The sequence below is a fragment of the Ruditapes philippinarum genome, unplaced genomic scaffold (genome assembly GCF_026571515.1).
Source record: "Ruditapes philippinarum isolate M1 unplaced genomic scaffold, ASM2657151v2 ctg165_1_1_1_1, whole genome shotgun sequence".
NCBI classification, from domain to species: domain Eukaryota; kingdom Metazoa; phylum Mollusca; class Bivalvia; order Venerida; family Veneridae; genus Ruditapes; species Ruditapes philippinarum.
In genome coordinates this window covers 420,639-438,728 of record NW_026859880.1, presented here as the reverse complement: position 1 = coordinate 438,728, position 18,090 = coordinate 420,639, and the positions used below count along the sequence as shown (strand labels likewise).

The 18,090-nt window shown below is 33.9% G+C and overlaps 1 protein-coding gene across 1 annotated transcript in view; it reads right to left on the bottom strand.

Moving 5' to 3' along the window:
• Window positions 1-9,626: 9,626 nt before the first annotated feature.
• LOC132758186 (ATP-binding cassette sub-family F member 3-like) overlaps window positions 9,627-18,090 on the bottom strand; it is a 74,019-nt gene continuing 65,555 nt past the window's right edge. Inside the window, exon 9 of the mRNA XM_060749742.1 lies at window positions 9,627-10,423. Within this exon, the coding sequence (XP_060605725.1) occupies window positions 10,268-10,423 (156 nt within the window). The 3' untranslated portion in view covers window positions 9,627-10,267. The remainder of the gene's footprint in view (window positions 10,424-18,090) is intronic.

Sequence of the window (18,090 nt, the reverse complement as noted above, 5' to 3'; positions counted from 1 at the left end):
TTAATATTGTGTTCAACAGTTTAATCCATGTGGTATATTTATGTTATAAACTTCAAAATACATGAAATAGTAAAAATTGATAACATATCTAAAGTCGAAATTTTACTGTGTTCAACTTTATTTAGACAGGATTCAAGACCTCTGGATTTATACATTGAATGAAACAATTACAGACCTCTTCAACTCATTTTAGAGCTCTTAATTACACCTTATTGTTTATATAATATTCAATGTATTTAAATAATTATATGATGTAAGATTGTTTGAAACAACTAAGTTCAGTATGACGAACTCTGACTTGTTAATGAAACCTAGATATGTTCAATATGATTTAGAACCTAACTAATATTATATCATCCTGGAGATAAGTCACAGGCGTCATATCAATGAAACATGTGACGTAATCTGCAAAAGACATCTCAAAATATAAATTTTTACTGATACCAAGGTATTTAATTAAGTGCAAAATCACACTTCTCTTAGGTCAGGAAGATAGAATAATTGTTATTTCCAACATTAATTCTGAAGAAAGCAAATAAAACTTATGAATACATATATCGGAAGAAACAAAAAAACAGTACATGTACCAAAGATAAACAATGTGTATTCAATTTCAGGATGTTTAGTGCTCCAGATTATACACAGTTTGTGTCAACAAGGTTGTCGGAGGTTCTTGCTGATATAGGTGTTGATGAGAAAATGGTCTTGCAGAGAAGAAGAACATACATGTTAATGGAGTCACTGTATAAAGCATTATTTATGTTACGTGATAAAAATCGTCCAATATACCTATTTGGCAGCCAATCTGAAGGTACAACTACACCAGGCCTTTCGTCAGACTTAGACAGAGTTCTTGTTTAAATGAATTTCATGTTATACAAGATTTGAGTGACTGGCAACCTGGTCTAAGAAATCTTTTGAAAACCCAAGATATTTCCCTTTTTTAAGCGGGTTTACGTTTATTTTCAGTGAAATCAAAATCTGTTTCCCCCTTTTAAAGAGTCGGGGGAGTTGAAAATTCCCTTTTTCAAAGACAAAAAGGGAAATTTGGGTTGTGAAAACACCTTGTTTTCCAGCCCTAAAGATATTTGATAAAGGTGAAAGGGACAGGGTTCCACCCCCATTTATCCGGGATATCTGGATACTTGGACAAAGACACTTTTAAAGTGTTTTTTCCTTGCCCCATCATGGCCCCGGCCAAGAAAAGTTTTCGGGGTTTGGAAAAAACAAGGTTTGGGGCAAGGGCCTTTCTGCTAAGGGAAGCGAAAGTTGTAGAAAGAACTGAATGTTTTGTTGTTGGTGTTGGGTGTAGAGGAAGTAAAAATCAAGAAATTGAATGGAGAATATCAACATCTTTAGCAGAGAGAAAATTGATGTTCAGTCTGAATATTACCCAAATTCGTTGCTTAATCTTAATGAAAATGCTGGTGAAAACTTATATCAATCAATTATTTAAAGATGTGATTTCAAGTTACATGTGTAAAACGGTTTTGTTTCATTGCATAACAAACACATCTCCCAAAATCTGGCGTGAAAATAACTTACTGAGGTGTTTGTCATTGTGTTTACTCGGTCTGTATAACTGTGTTTTTCATGCAAATTGTCCGCATTACATCATACCTGGAAATAACTTGATGAGAGAAAAGATCTCGCCTCATGTGAAAGTATATTTACTATATATTCTCAGATTCATGATCAATAGCAAAGGGGCAGTACTGCTTGGCGTTAAATATGATGATTTTGGTAAGAGACTGTATTGTAAATTCCAAAACATTTCTCTAATCAAAACAAGTGAAATTATCTCAGGAAAGCTTTTGTTTGACTTAAACTGGGCTTATCACAGTGGGTTTTTAAAAAGAGTGGGGAAAAAGAGATTTCTACCCAAAAAAGGGAAAAAGCAATTTTTTACATTAAAAAAAAAAAACATTGGAAAAATTTTTGTTTTCCTTTAAATCTTGGGGAAAAGGGCGCCCCCAAACCATCTTGCACGTTTTGGGTTTAGTTCAATTCTAGGTTGCCCCCTTTGGGGGCCCTTTTATTCATTTAACAAGATGTTGGGGATCAAAAATGCTGTGGCATGGATCTATCTTTTTAAAAAAACCCGGTTTTACAAGTTTCTAAAATTTAAAATCGCCTTCCATGTTTATATTGTGCAAAAAACTTTCCGAAAGCTGAATTTGCTGTAAAAGGTATTGAGGGAGACTATGCATAAAAAACATTGTTGAACCTGTCTGTTCTTGTTATGTTTACAAAAAGACACCAAGAAGGCAAGGGTTTTTGATGCTGTGTCGCACAGACAAAATGAGGATGCCATACATTCAGTTGCCTGCATCGTTGTGTTCAGTTTTTTACCATGTGAAATATACAGTGCCACCAAAAGAGACAACAATATGAAAATGTTTCGATCTACAGAGCAAGACAAATGTCTAAAAAACACCAGAAGATTACTGGATGAACTGGGCCGTTGTGGATTCACTTCCTTACCTCTACTTTCTGCAATATAAGGTTACTACAGTAATCTGGAATTACAAGAAGATATGAGACAAGCACTTTCTAATTTTTGCCCAACTATAGGAAGGAAACCAAACCCTTGGGACAAAGGAAAAAGCATTTAAACTTTGGACCCGTGTAGGAAAAAAGAAGTAGACTCATAGTGCTTTTTCAGTTTTAAATTTTTTATCTCTTAATTTAAAAGAAAAAAAACAATCTGCCAAAAATTCACATTTGCAGGTTCTAGCTACATTAATCCAAAAAAATGACCACAAAATTTAACTTTTTTAAAATCCTGGAAAGAAATTTACAACTGTTTTGGGTTTTTTTGTTTGTTTGTTTCAAAATTTTTGCCTTTTTCCAAACCCGTATTTCAGATATGGGGGGGTAGTTTCCCCAACCATCGTTCCCGGAGAATTACCCAAATACTAGCTACCTTTTTCCCCCGCTAACTACCCCAAAACATCTCCCGGGGGATCAACCCACGCCAGAGAGGTAACTGGATTAGAAGTCATCGACTCTAACCCCTCGACCACGGAGGCGGTCACAACTGTTTTGATACTTCATTATGTATTATATAGAACACTCATGTTTTGTGTCTGAAAATATTGACAAGACCATCTTGATTCTACACATACCAAAAATCATTCACAAATTCTAAAAAACCAAGCTTTTTTGATATTTTCTGGTATTTTCTGTAGATTCCACGCCAGCTCTGGAGAATTCGCCTAAATGGCGTGAATTGGAGATTAAGTATGGGTTTGTTCGTTTCTGGCTTAAAATGAAATGAAACAATTATTAAAAAAAAAACAAGAATCTGTGTTTGATAAAACAAATGCCCCCGCGCTCACTGTTGTCAATAATTTAACTTTAGAGAGTGAAGTAGCTAATTTGTATGGAAGACAAAATTCTACTTTGTTTACATTTTGCCACTTTTATGACAATTATTTCATATTAGGCGCTACTTTCTTTAGGATATAAGCATCTAACAATGTCATGCTCTTACACTGCTTTGAAGTTCATGTTTGCCCTTTTAAAGAAATAAAACTTCATTCATTTCTAAGGCATTATGTGCCTTTAATAACTTTACGACAACAACAACAACATCACAGTGATCATAAAAGTTTGTCTTTTTTTTTAAAGACGAGCTAGCGAAATCAAATACAAGTCATTGCACAACAAGAAAACACAACACTATATTTCATGTGTATGCACAGTCCAGTATAATCTGTGTTCATAAAATCATACCGTATGCCGACTGTTGTGTGCTTTAAAAGAGATCGACTTAGGGCCGGAGGTTCCATCTAGGTCTAGGCAGGCATTGCAAATGGTTTTTGTACACCTCTTGTTGTGATCAATTGGAATTTGAAAATAACCAACACTACCAAGTTTAGGCTCTTGTGGGGTACTCATCCCACCGTTAACTGTTCAAAATTACTCATAAAACAAAGTGTTCATAACAGGTAATGGTAAATTGTAAAGAAGGAACAATTTGTTACTAAGAGATGCAAGCAAATTATCGCAGTTCATGAAGAAAACCAATCATGTGTAGAAATCTGTAATTGGCACCCTTGACCTTGACCAACTGACCCCTACCTCTACAAAAAGGAAGAATATCATGCAAGTTATTTTCCTACCAAATATGAAATAAAATGTCAATAAATAAAGGCTGTATGGGCAAAAGTGTAAAAAATCTATTTTTAGCACTGGTGACCTTTACCCAACTGACCCCTAACTCAATCCAAAGGCAGAATATCATGCAACTTGTTTTCCTACCAAATATGAAATAATTATGTCAATATATAATGGCTGTATGGGCAAAAGTGTAAAAATCTATTTTTAGCACTAAAACTATTTTTAGCATTGTTGACCTTGACCTAACTGACCCCTAACTCCATCCAAAGGAAGAATACCACAATTTTATCCTTCTACCAATTATAATACAAATCTGTCAATAAATAAAGGCTGTATGAGCAAAAGTGTAAAAATCTATTTTTAGCACTGGTGACCTTGACCCAACTGACCCCTACCTCCATCCAAATGAGAAAACCTCAATTTTATGTTCCTACAAAATGTACAAGACATCTGTCGATAGAATAAGGTTAATACACCTATAAAAGTGTAAAAAATCTATTTTTGACATTATGACCTTGACCCAAAATGACCCCTTACTAAAGGAAAAGGAAGAGGACCTCCCTTGGTATGACTATTATAAACATGAAAGACATTAACTTTAAAATAAAGGCTGTATGAGCAGAAATGTTTAAATTTATTTTTTTACACAAGTGACCTTGACCTAGTGACGCCTAACGCCACAAAAATTAGAGGACCGTTAAAGGTATCCACCTACCAAATATGAAAGATATCATTAAATAAATTAAGTAATTAGGTGAAATTTTTTGATAAATCCAACTCTGCGAAATAGGTTAACCATACAAGGCCCTATTTTCAAAGTGATAAAAAGGGAAATTACTGGGAAAATGGATGGCACATTTATATTACTTGGCAATATCATGTACATTGTATTGATAAGTAAGTGTGAAAATTATTAAGCCATTAGTTCAGATAGAACATAAGATATTTCCAACTTGCCGGTTTAGGTTAACCATTATTCATTTTCTAAGTGCTGAAAAGGGCCATAACTTGGTGCAAATGGAAGCCATAGTTATGTAACTTGCCAAGATCATATACCTTGCATGGATTAGTAAGTGTGTAAATTATGAAGCCATTGGTACAGGTAGAACTTAAGGAAAATCCAACTTGCCGTTCTAGGTTAACCTCGTACGGACAGATGGTTCAATTACTATATGCCCGGGGGCATAAAAATAGCATTGTACACCAGACAAGACCAACGAAATCATCACAGCTGAATTTCTCACTGTTTTCTATCGCATTAAAAGTAAATATTAAGACTGTCAAATGGATACCTTTTAATAGTAAAGTATTTTGATTACTTCATTACGATAGACATAACCTTGTATGCTGCTTTTTTAACCACAGCGAATTAATATTTGCAATATTTGTGGTCATTATATTTGCACGAAAATTTGTCTCTGCAGTTATACCAATCATAAAATAAACGTCAAATATTGTATCCACAAAATTTTCTAGGAATGCAGTATTCAGAAAATATAATACTCATGCAAGAAATGAACATCATAGGAAGTTTCTGCAGTGATTTTTCACTAAACAAGAGGGCCATGATGGCCCTGGATCGCTCCCCTGACCCATCAACCACATCCCAGCAATATCTTAGACAAGCATCCTGGCCAAGTTTGATGACAATCGAGTCAAAAATGTGACCTCTAGTGTGTTAAAAAGGTTTTCCATATTTGGGCAATGCGACCTCATTTTTGAGTGGAGACGACCCATACTTGACCTAGAAATCATCAAAACAACCTTCCTGACAAATTTCCAGAATATTTGGATCAAAACTGCAGCCAGTAGAGTGTTAACAAGCCTTTTCTATTTTTAGCTCCTGTGACCTAGTTTTTGACTGGAGATGACCCATCTTCGAACTTGACCTACAAATTATCAAAACAACCTTCCTGACAAATTTCCATAATATTTAGATCAAAACTGTAGCCACTAGAGTGTTAACAAGCTTTTTCTATGTTTAGCGCCTGTGACCTAGTTTTTGACCGGAGATGACCTATCATTCAACTTGATCTAGAAATCATCAAAACAACCTTCCTGGCAAATTTCCAGAATATCTGGATCAAAACTGCAGCTACTAGAGTGTTAACAAGCTTTTTCTATTTTTAGCTCCCGTGACCTAGTTTTTGACCGGAGATAACCCATCTTCGAACTTGTCTTAGAAATTATCAAAACAACCTTTCTGACAAATTTCCAGGATATTTGGATCAAAACTGCAGCCACTAGAGTGTTAACAAACTTTTTCTATTTTTAGCCCCTGTGACCTAATTTTTGACCGGAGATGATCCATCTTTGAACTTGACTTAGAAATCATCAAAACAACCTTCCTGACAAATTTCAAGAATATTTGGATCAAAACTGCAGCCAGTAGAGTGTTAACAAGCTTTTTCTATTTTTAGCTCCTGTGACCTAGTTTTTAACCGGAGATGACCCATCTTCAAACTTGACCTAGGAATTATTAAAACAACTTTCCTGACAAATTTTCAGAATATTTGGATCAAAACTGCAGCCAGTAGAGTGTTAACAAGCTTTTTCTATTTTTAGCTCCTGTGACCTAGCTTTTGACCGGAGATGACCCATCTTCGAACTCGATCTGTATTTCATTGAGACAAACATTCTGACAAAGTTTGACAATGATCCAATCAAAACTGTGACTTCTAGACTGTTAACAACCCAATTGTTGACGACGAACGACGCACAACGACGGACGCCGGACATAGCCCCATCACTATACCTCACCTTGACCACTTCGTGGTCAGGTGAGCTAAAAATCAGAGCCTTATCAATGGAAATTTTCTTGTGCAGTTTTTTTCAAAAATCTGAACCAGCTTTATTGCTTCTTAAATTAGCAATTTTAGCCGTAATGTTTACAAAAATCGAGAAGTTATTGCCTCTCCCTAATTGAGAAAAAACATTGCTCTGTAAATAATGATTGCTGGATTCTGGAGACAATCTTAATACTAAAAGATTTTTTCTATAATTTTTATGAACTAATGTATTTGCAGGGGGACCTTAAAATTAACAAAAAAAATGTGTAGCCCTATTGGCTGAACAAAGGGGAAAAAACACAAAAGAAAAATACGTGCTTGTAAAATTTATTTTTCTTCATCACAGAATAAACATATATTTTGTTTTCACATAATTATACTGTGTAAGGCATGATCAATATCAAGTTATTACTTTCATCATGTAATATGTATGTTTCAATGTAAAGTTTCAGGTTTCATGTAAAATTCAAGAATCAACAAAGGGTACCAACAACTTAGTAAGCACGGCATAGTAATTTAAAATTTATAGACAAACTTCTCAAAATTGTTAATCTTGTACTATGTACTTAGAATCTATACTGAATAAAAAAACTTATTATTTGTTGCTTATTGAATAATAATTTAACATTTCCTTCTGACAGCTGTTGCTGAATATTGTATATTTAGGTTTAAACATATCATTTTATCTCAATTGCAAAACAAGTTCTTGCAGCTTATATTAATCACTTTCTAGTACGACCAGTACTGGTGTCATATGAGGAAACATGGCGGTGAGTCAATGATCCAATTAGGACTCGAACCCTTGATTCCTGGGTTGAGAGACAGACACCTTAACCATGAGGATACAACTCCCCTTAAAGTACTGTGTTTCCTTGTTATGATCAGATAACTTAAACCAGTAGTCATTGACTGTTAAAAGAAAACCGTAGAGAAGACATTACTCTGTATCAATGTGTTTAACCTATATAGATATCCCATAAAAAGCATTTCTTACACCAAGTGTTGGTTCAATCACATGGAAACTTTATATATATATTCAGAGCAAAACTTCAAAAACTTTATGGTAACTAGGCATTTTAGAACGAAATGGAAACTTTTTGCTGGAATCCAATATTTTCATAAAAGGATTCATAGGTAGGGTTTGACTCGGGATTCATAGTTTGTCTGGAAGCATTTTTTTAAATAAATTTGTTAACAAGATTTTTCTTTGCTCTAAGTCAGTGACCAAGATGAACAATACTTTATGCTTGTTTCATTAGGACTGAAACATAATAATGAGTCTTTTTGAGAGCTTTAAAAGTTTTTCTTTTACTAACCAGATACCATTTAGTGACATAATTCTTAATTGAAACAATAACAAAATGTATGCCATGATCTGTCTTGAGATATAAAAAGGAAAATCAACAAATATCCCATCTGAACTATGACCTATGGAGTATTTTCAACCAAAGTGTGGGTGACATACACCCAATTATCATTGTTTAACAGTATGTTGAGTACATGTATACCCATAACAAAACGGCACCCCTCTGCATTTTTTGTTGTAAACAACTTAAAGCAGCATGCCTCCAGATTTGATTTAATTCTTACATAAACTTGATATGTCAAATTTTGTTCATAGCATACATTCAAGAATTTTGCACGATTGTGAATACATCTGTATGTATAGTCATTTCTAAAAAGCTTGTTATAATTTAAGTTTCATTTTTTAAAGATTCACTTCACTTTAAGAAGCCTTCATTCTTCTACAGGTTAAATATGTTACCTTTAGATAAATCATTTCATATAATTGTCAAATCAAAAGAATAAAGGTGGGAAATGAAATTTGCCGAAGATAAAATACATAAACATCAAAGAAATCCCTTGATACCTCTAATCTACAGGTCCGCTCTCTATATAATTTGTAAAGCAGACGATTTGTTTCAAGGTCTTCTATTTTTAGAAGCGAACTTCACTTGTTGCATTATAAATAGCTTACAGTGATATAATGCATTTTTCTAAGATATTTATTTTGAAACAACACAGAATTGTTTTTCAAACAGAAAATAAAAGCACATTGCCATTTTATCTGGAGGCATGCTATTTTAAATGTCTTGGAAAGTAATAAATAGCAATGATTTTAAATATACATTCAAATATGTAAAAAAATCACAGAAAAAAAATCTTATCTTACCCTTTAAAAGGGTAAAGGCAGTGTATCATTTGTGAACAAAATAATTTACACTGTAATCATTGTGTGTAAGTTTTTAAATTAATTATCATACAAAAAAACTTGAATAATATAATAGTATACATAAAGAAAATCATTTTATGAAGTTAAACACGCGAGTTTAAGTGTAAAATGCCAACTGTCTCAATTATGGAACATCTTTAACTAGATCACATGTAATCTGAACTGGTATTTCAAAGGAACTCCACTGAAGTCCAAAACTTTAAAACAAAAAGTTTGAATTTTTACACAGATAAGCTAGGGCACGTAAAGCAGAAAAATATGCAAAAGAGTTTAGAAAGAAACTCAAAAATAAATTGAAAATCATATTTTTGTGATAGTGTTAGTCTTGAGTGAAAAGCGTCACAACGCCTTTTAATGTCGGGTCATATTTCACAATAAGAATAATTATTCTGGAAAAAAGGAGTTCACGAATGGTCTGAAAGTTTGCACATAAGTCATTGGTCTAGACCAACATCAAATGGAACATTTATCTCGAAAAATTATTTTCAGTCACATCATGTCAAAAAACCTTAGTGGAGTCCCTTTAAATACAGTCAGACATTTAAATGACAACCAGTCTTTGAAAATGAAAACAACAGTATCATTATCACCATCAGAGGCTTTCTTATGTTCCTTTAAAAATGAAAACTTTAAACATGATATTACTGTAAGAAAATATTTAATCTTCATGACCTTGACCTAACTGACCTGAAACCATTACCAAGGATAATGGTTTTATAAGTCATCAACACACTGTATATTAAAGACACTAGTCAATAAATAATGTTGGTTTCAGCATGTGTAAGTGAGAGAAAGAAAAATAAACTACAATGTTATATGAGAAAAGGTGTAACAGTCAGAAGGACATAACAACAACAGTATTTTGCTCAATTAAAAATTTTGAGAAATAATCAAAGCAAATAAATTTTGCTCTTTTAATTGTTCAAATGTAAGTTTTGAATTAAGGCCATTAATAAAAGATTATTTGTTTTGTTCTTTATTGAACGCAGCCTTTAACCTCAGTTATCTTTTGAAAGTGGCCTTTTTCCACATGTTAGACTGTATCTGTGTAGTTTAAATGTACAACAAAAGGTACATATTGTATATATAAATATAACAATGGCTAAGACAGTGGCCTTTATCAACAGCCTTGTGCTTTTAATTCTTCCTCGACAATCTGTTTGTACTGTGGGAACCCGCCCTCTAATGACACCACCTTCTTGTCTCGAACCACCCAGAGTTCTTCGCACACCATCTTTATAAGACGCTCGTCGTGAGATACCAGAATAACTCCTCCCTAAAATTGATGAAATCAAGTTACATAGCAGGTTTAATAATCGGATAATTTAAGCATTTCTTGGCCTAACTGAATACAATTTTTCACTTTCAAGCAATTGAAAAGTGATGAAATTGTAATATTTCCACCATCCCAAGTGAAATTGAAGATATTATCTCACTTGGATGTGTGATATATAGCATATTCATGAAAAACCAACAATTTTCTTTGTATTTTATGCATTGAAGTATCATAAGAGCAATTTTGTGACTGTTTTCATTAAAGCATGTAAAAAAGACATATATAAAGATGATGTCTAAAGTTCAGCACCTACACAAACCATGTGCAAATAAAAGTAATTCAAGTTTGTAGTCATTATTGTGGTGTAACATTTAACAATTTTAGACAAACAAGATATGTTTGTAAAACATGTATGCCCCCTATCAGCAGCCAATTATTCATGTGATAAGGTAATTATGCATGACTTCTGACCCAGTGATCAAACAATTAATAAGGGTTTCAAGTATCTACTGGTCATGACCTTGACCTTTGACCCCTTGACCCAAAACTCAATAGGGGTCATCTGCTGGTCAAGACCAATCATCATACAAAGTTTTGAAGTTCCTAGGCCTAAGCGTTTTTAGTTAGTTGATCAGAAACCGTTTTTACTTACAAGGTCAATGTGACCTTGACCTTTGACCCCTTGACCCCAAAATCAATAGGGGTCATTTGCTGGTCATGACTAATCACCATGCCAAGTTTGAAGTTCCTAGGCCTAAGGGTTCTTTTATTATTGATCCGAAACCGTTTTAACATACAAGGTCAATGTGACCTTGACCTTTGACCCCAAAATCAAAGGGTCAATCATGACCAATCACTATGCCAAGTTTGAAGTTCCTAGGCCGAAGCGTTCTTTAGTTATTGATCAGAAACCGTTTTTACTTACAAGGTCAATGTGACCTTGACCTTTGACCCCTTGATTCCAAAATCAAAAGGGGTAATCTGCTGGTCTAGAAAAATCACCATACCAAGTTTGAAGTTCCTAGGCCTAAGCGTTCTTAAGTTATTGATCAGAAACCGTTTTTAATTACAAGGTCGATGTGACCTTGACCTTTGACCCCTTGACCCAAAACTCAATAGGGGTCATCTGCTGGTCACCACCAATCATCATACAAAGTTTGAAGTTCCTAGGCCTTAGCGTTTTTAGTTAATTGATCGGAAACAGTTTTTACCTACAAGGTCAATGTTACATGACCTTTGACCCCTTGACCCTAAAAACAATAGGTTATCTGCTGGTCATGACCAATCACCATACCAAGTTTGAAGTTCCTAGGCCTAAGGGTTCTTAAGTTATTGATCGGAAAGCATTTTTACCTACAAGGTCAATGTGACCTTGCCCTTTGACCCCTTAACCCCAAAATCAATAGGGGTCATCCGCTGGTCATGACCAATCACCATACCAAGTTTGAAGTTCCTAGGCCTAAGGGTTCTTTAGTTATTGATCGGAAACTGTTTTTACCTAAGAGGTCAATGTGACCTTGACCTTTGACCCTTTGACCCCAAAATCAATAGGAGTCATCTACTGATCATGACCAATCACCATACCAAGTTTGAAGTTTCTAGGCCTAAGGGTTCTTTAGTTATTGATCGGAAACTGTTTTTACCTAAGAGGTCAATGTGACCTTGACCTTTGACCCCTTGACCCCAAAATCAATAGGGGTCATCTACTGATCATGACCAATCACCATATCAAGTTTGAAGTCCCTAGGCCTAAGGGTTCTTTCGTTATTGATCAGAAACTGTTTTTACCTACAACGTCAAATGTGACCTTGACCTTTGACCCCTAAACCCCAAAATCAATAGGGGTCATCTACTGATCATGACCAATCACCATATCAAGTTTGAAGTCCCTAGGCCTAAGGGTTCTTTCGTTATTGATCGGAAACCGTTTTTACCTACAAGGTCAATGTGACCTTGACCTTTGACCACTTAACCCCAAAATCAATAGGAGTCATCTGCTGGTTATAACCAATCACCATACCAAGTTTGAAGTTCCTAGGCCTAAGGGTTCTTTTGTTATTGATCGGAAACCGTCTTTACCCAAGAGGTCAATGTGACCTTGACCTTTGACCCCTTGACCCCAAAATCAATAAGGGTCATCTACTGATCATGACCGATCACCATACCAAGTTTGAAGTTCCTAGGCTTAAGGTTCTTTACTTATTGATCGGAAACCCGTTTTTGCTTACAAGGTCAAATGTGACCTTGACTTTGACCCCTTTGACCCCAAAATGCAATAGGGGTCAATATACTGATCATGACAAATCACAATACCAAGTTTGAAGTTCCTAGGCTTAAGGTTCTTTTAGTTATTGATTGGAAACCGTTTGTAGCTTACAAGGTCCAATGTGACTTGACCTTTGACCCCAAAAACAATAGGGGTCATCTACTTGTCATGACCAATCACCATACCAAGTTTGAAGTTCCTAGGCCTAAGGGGTTCTTTAGTAATCACTCGGAAACCAATTTGGGGTCTACGGACCGACGGACCGACAAGTGCAAAGCAATATAACCGCCTTTTTCTCTTCGAAAACTATATTTTTTTTTTAAGTTCAAAGCCTTAAATATAATTTAAAAAAACCTGGCCTGAAAACATATGCCTTTTTAAACAGAAATTTTTAAAAAATAAACTACATACACGGGTTTAATTCTAACCAAACGGGACAAATAACACAACATTAGAAAGGTCTTTATAATACTGGCAAACTTAAAAAGCGGGAAATCCAAAGGGAAACAAAGAAACACAATTTAAATGCTGACCAACATTCCTCTAATTTTCATGACTCGGGTTTAAATACATTTGACTACCACGACACATTTTGAATTTTGCAAATTTTCACTAAGTCAAGGGAATAAACGCAAAAAATAAATTAAAGGGGAAACTAATAAAGGGCAAAAAATTTTGACAAAACATAAAAAGCCAATAAAACCCCGGGTTCAAATTTTAATGGATCAACATGCCTGTAAAGTTATGCCCCTTGTCAAAAATTTTTTTGAGCTACGTGTGCAAATTTTTAATATTGCAATTTTTTACTAAGTCAAGGACAACAAGAGCCATGTCAACATGGCCATCCCCCGCCGAATGTGTTTGCTCATTGGAAGAATGTATATGTAGTAGAGCAGAATAATTCCATTTTAAGAGGTCTTTTGGTAATGAAAACTGATGGCTATAGTGATTACAGATTTGAAACCTATGTGAATACTGATGGCTGAAAATAACAAAGGGCAATAACTGAAAAATAATGCAGGGTAGGTTATCATTCTTTGTGTGCTGCATCCCTCCTCAGTAAAATCTATCCACCTATGAAGTTTCAAGTTGATACCTCAAATACTTTTTGAGAACAAAATTGAACTGAAAAAATTAAGTATGAAAAATAACAAAGGGCAATAACTCAAAAATTATAAAAGGTACAGTTATCATTCTTGTGAAATGCACACCTCCTGAGTGAGATCTATGCACCTATGAAGTTTCATTTTGATATCTCAAAGGCTTTTTGAGTTATGCTCTGGACAAAAATTAATTTTGAAAAATAACAAAGGGCAATAACTCAAAAATAATGCAGGGCAGAGTTATCATTCTTTAGCACTGCACTCCTCCTCAATGAGATCCATCCACCTATGAAGTTTCAAGTTAATACCTCAAATACTTTTTGAGATAAGCTCTGGACAAAATAGCATGAAAAAAACAACAAAGGGCAATAACTCAAAAATTGTATAGGGAAGAGTTATCATTCTTGTGCACAACATTCCTCCTCAATAAGATCTATCCTTCTATGACATTTCATGTTGATATCTCAAACACTTTTTGAGTTATGCTCCACTCAGGTAAAAATTAGGTATGAAAAATAACAAAGGGCAATAACTCAAAAATTATGAAAGGAAGAGTTATCATTCTTGTGCACTGCACACCTCCTGAGTGAGATCTATGCACCTATGAAGTTTCATGTTAATATCTCATAGGCTTTTGGAGTTATGCTCTGGACAAAAATCAATTTTGAAAAATAACAAAGGGCATTAACTGAAAAATAATGCAGGGTAGGTTATCATTCTTGTGTGCTGCATCCCTCCTCAGTAAAATCTATCCACCTATGAAGTTTCAAGTTGATACCTCAAAAACTTTTTGAGAACAAAATTGAACTGAAAAAATTTAGTATGAAAAATAACAAAGGGCAATAACTCAAAAATTATAAAAGTTACAGTTATCATTCTTGTGAAATGCACACCTCCTGAGTGAGATCTATGCACCTATGAAGTTTCATTTTGATATCTCAAAGGCTTTTTGAGTTATGCTCTGGACAAAAATTAATTTTGAAAAATAACAAAGGGCAATAACTCAAAAATAATGCAGGGCAGAGTTATCATTCTTTAGCACTGCACTCCTCCTCAATGAGATCCATCCACCTATGAAGTTTCAAGTTAATACCTCAAATACTTTTTGAGATAAGCTCTGGACAAAATAGCATGAAAAAAACAACAAAGGGCAATAACTCAAAAATTGTATAGGGAAGAGTTATCATTCTTGTGCACAACATTCCTCCTCAATAAGATCTATCCTTCTATGACATTTCATGTTGATATCTCAAACACTTTTTGAGTTATGCTCCACTCAGGTAAAAATTAGGTATGAAAAATAAACAAAGGGCATTTAACCCTCCCCCAAAAAAAAAAAATTTAAATGAAAGGGAAGAGTTATCTTCTTGGGTGGCACTGCACACATCCTGAGTGAGATTTATGCAACTATGAAGTTTCATGTTAATATCTCATAGGCTTTTTGGATTATGGCTCTGACAAAAATCAATTTTGAAAAATAACAAAGGGCAATAACTCAAAAATCAATGCAAGGTAGAGTTATCATTCTTGTGCACTGACTCCCCTGCAAATGAGATCTATCACACTATGAGTTTAAAGTTGATAACTCAAATACTTTAGAGATATGCTCGGACATTTCGGACGAAGGACGGCGGAGGTTTCGGAACGGACGGACGGCGGAGACTAATTTCTTATCCTACCTCCGCCGAAAATTTTCGGCGGGGGATAATACTTTACAAATACTTAATAAAGCCACACGAAATAACCAGGTGCACAACTACACATGCTGAATCAAATATTTCTAGTAAAGTTCATGACCCTAGGGTCAAATAACTTTTTTACTAGGCTTGGACACAAGGTGAAAATTCAAATTTTTTAACTAATCAAGTGCAATAACTCAAAACAAAAATATTAAATCCCAAGCGAACCCAATAGGTGCAATTTCACTTTGTTTGATCAACATATCTTACATTTATTGACTCTATTAAAACATTTTTTGAGTACATGTGACAAAATTTGAAAATTGAAAATTTTAAAAATCAAGGGAAATACCCAACAAAACAGAATTAAATCCCCGAAAAACCCCGGGTGCACAACTCAATGTACAAAAAAAAATTCCCGAAAGGGTTTTCATGACTCAGCCAAAACTTTTTAAATTACGTCCCACAAAATTTTAAAATTGGAATTTTTTAATTAAAGTAAGGGAAAAAATAAAAAATACAAAAAAAACCCACATGAAAATACCCAGGCCCTGTGTTCCAAAGTTTTAAGATAAGGATAAAAATTAGGAAAATCGAATTTAAAAATTTATTTTCGTCATTTTTTTCCTCCTAGTTTCAATATCTAAAAAGGGGACTTGCAATAGCAAGTTTGTGAAATTTTTAGAATTAATTTTATTTGTTGTATTTTTTTTTTGCAAGATAAGGGCATTTTTACAGTTATACAGTTTACAAATATTGATCCTGATCCTAAAATTGATCCTTAGTTTGCCCCGATTATTTTTGTATTTGTTTTGGTTATTCGTTGATTTTATCCAAAATAGTTTAGTTTCTTTGTATATGTATATGTACAAACCACTTGCTTTGCCGGTGAAGATAAAGTTAGTTATTTTTATCAGTTCCTTCCGTTAGATATTCTTCCGTGTTATATTGATTTAAAATAGTATAAATGTTAAACCAGCCCTATGTAAACACTTTATATACCTCAAAGTTTAACAATTTAGTATTGAAGGAAAAGTTTCACCAGATAAAGTTTACCCTTGCTGTGCAAAGAGGTATATAGGGCACCTTTGATAAGTTAAACCCAAAGTAGGTCAAATCATTTTAGATATTATTTAGCAATAGGAGAGGAATTTATATCAATGAAAAAATTAAAATGTAGAAGTTGATATTTTTTCCAGGAGTACAATGTAGAAGATACTTAAGGCTTTCAGTTATCTTAATTATTGAGTACCATTAATGTTTAAATTTTGAAAAATAAACTGAGAAAGAAATAGAGACTATTTTTATTAGATTTTACAATGTAAATAGATCAACTAACAAACGTAAGTCCCGGGAAAAGACAAAAAATGGCTAACAGGTCAACAAAATTGATACGGATATTCTTTCGGATGAAATATTTACGTATTAATGTTCAATGTGTTAGAAAATGAAGGCAGGAACACTGAAAAGGTGATAAAATACTGTGTTGATTGTCACGAATTATTTCTGTGCTGTAGTTGTGTCAAAGTTCACCGTAAAGGTTCCTTATGTGCTGGTCACAAGGTGTTGGATAAATCTCAAGTTAAGTAGGAACCAAGTAAAGCGTAAATGCCGAGGGCACCAGCAGAGAGATGTGACAGACACAGTCATAAAACACATTGATTAGTACTGTATTAAGACCGATAAATTTGGCTGTTCTCATTTGGATTGATCACAGGTAAACTAAGTATTTAAACAAAAAATTTTTTTTTAAGTAAGTCATGGTATTTTTGTATTAAGTCATAAAAATAATATTCTTAACATCTTACATATACAACACTACAAAAAAAATATCATCCCCCCATCCTCAAGGCCTATAAAATTGTTTAAAAAAATTTTTCAGAAGTTCTATAGATGAGATAGAAAGTAAAGTTAAATGTAATGAAAAAAAAGAAGACATTTAAAACACTAAAGCAAACAAGTCCAGGATTTGATCAGCTAATGAAAGTTAGCATCTACAAAAACAATCATCTGAAGTGTTTGTTATTTTAAAATGGGGGAAAAAATGCGAAATGTTGCCAACAATAATGGAAATGCCAAAATAAAAAGGGAAATAGAAGAATGAGTTTTTAACCCGAAAAAGTTCTAACAGGGAAAAAAAAAAGACCCTAGGCAAATATCAGAGAACCCCGGCAACTGACAATTTATTTCAGATTAAAAGGTAATCAATATATAAGTAAAAGTTAAGTTTTATAAGCCCGTTGGATTCATCAGTGTGCGTTACAGATGGGAAATAATTCTGCTGATCGCAGAACAATAACAAACGGCTCACAGTTACAACTATCGTCAAGCTACGTGATCTACTGAAAGGGCCCTGGCAAAGTGTTATGCAATAATACACAATAGCAGTAACTATTACAAAAAGGAATTCATTTCATTTTTCTAGAAAAAAAAATGAAACAAAAACAAAATTTTAAATTTTAATTAAAGGTTTTGGTCTTGCATATGAAAAAATAATTTTTTATATTCAGATGCGAACTAAATAAAAATGTATACATTTAGTAGGAAACTTAATCATTCGTAAGATCAATCAGGACTAAGCGTTCTCTACATACAAAAATATATTTTCAGCAGGATCAC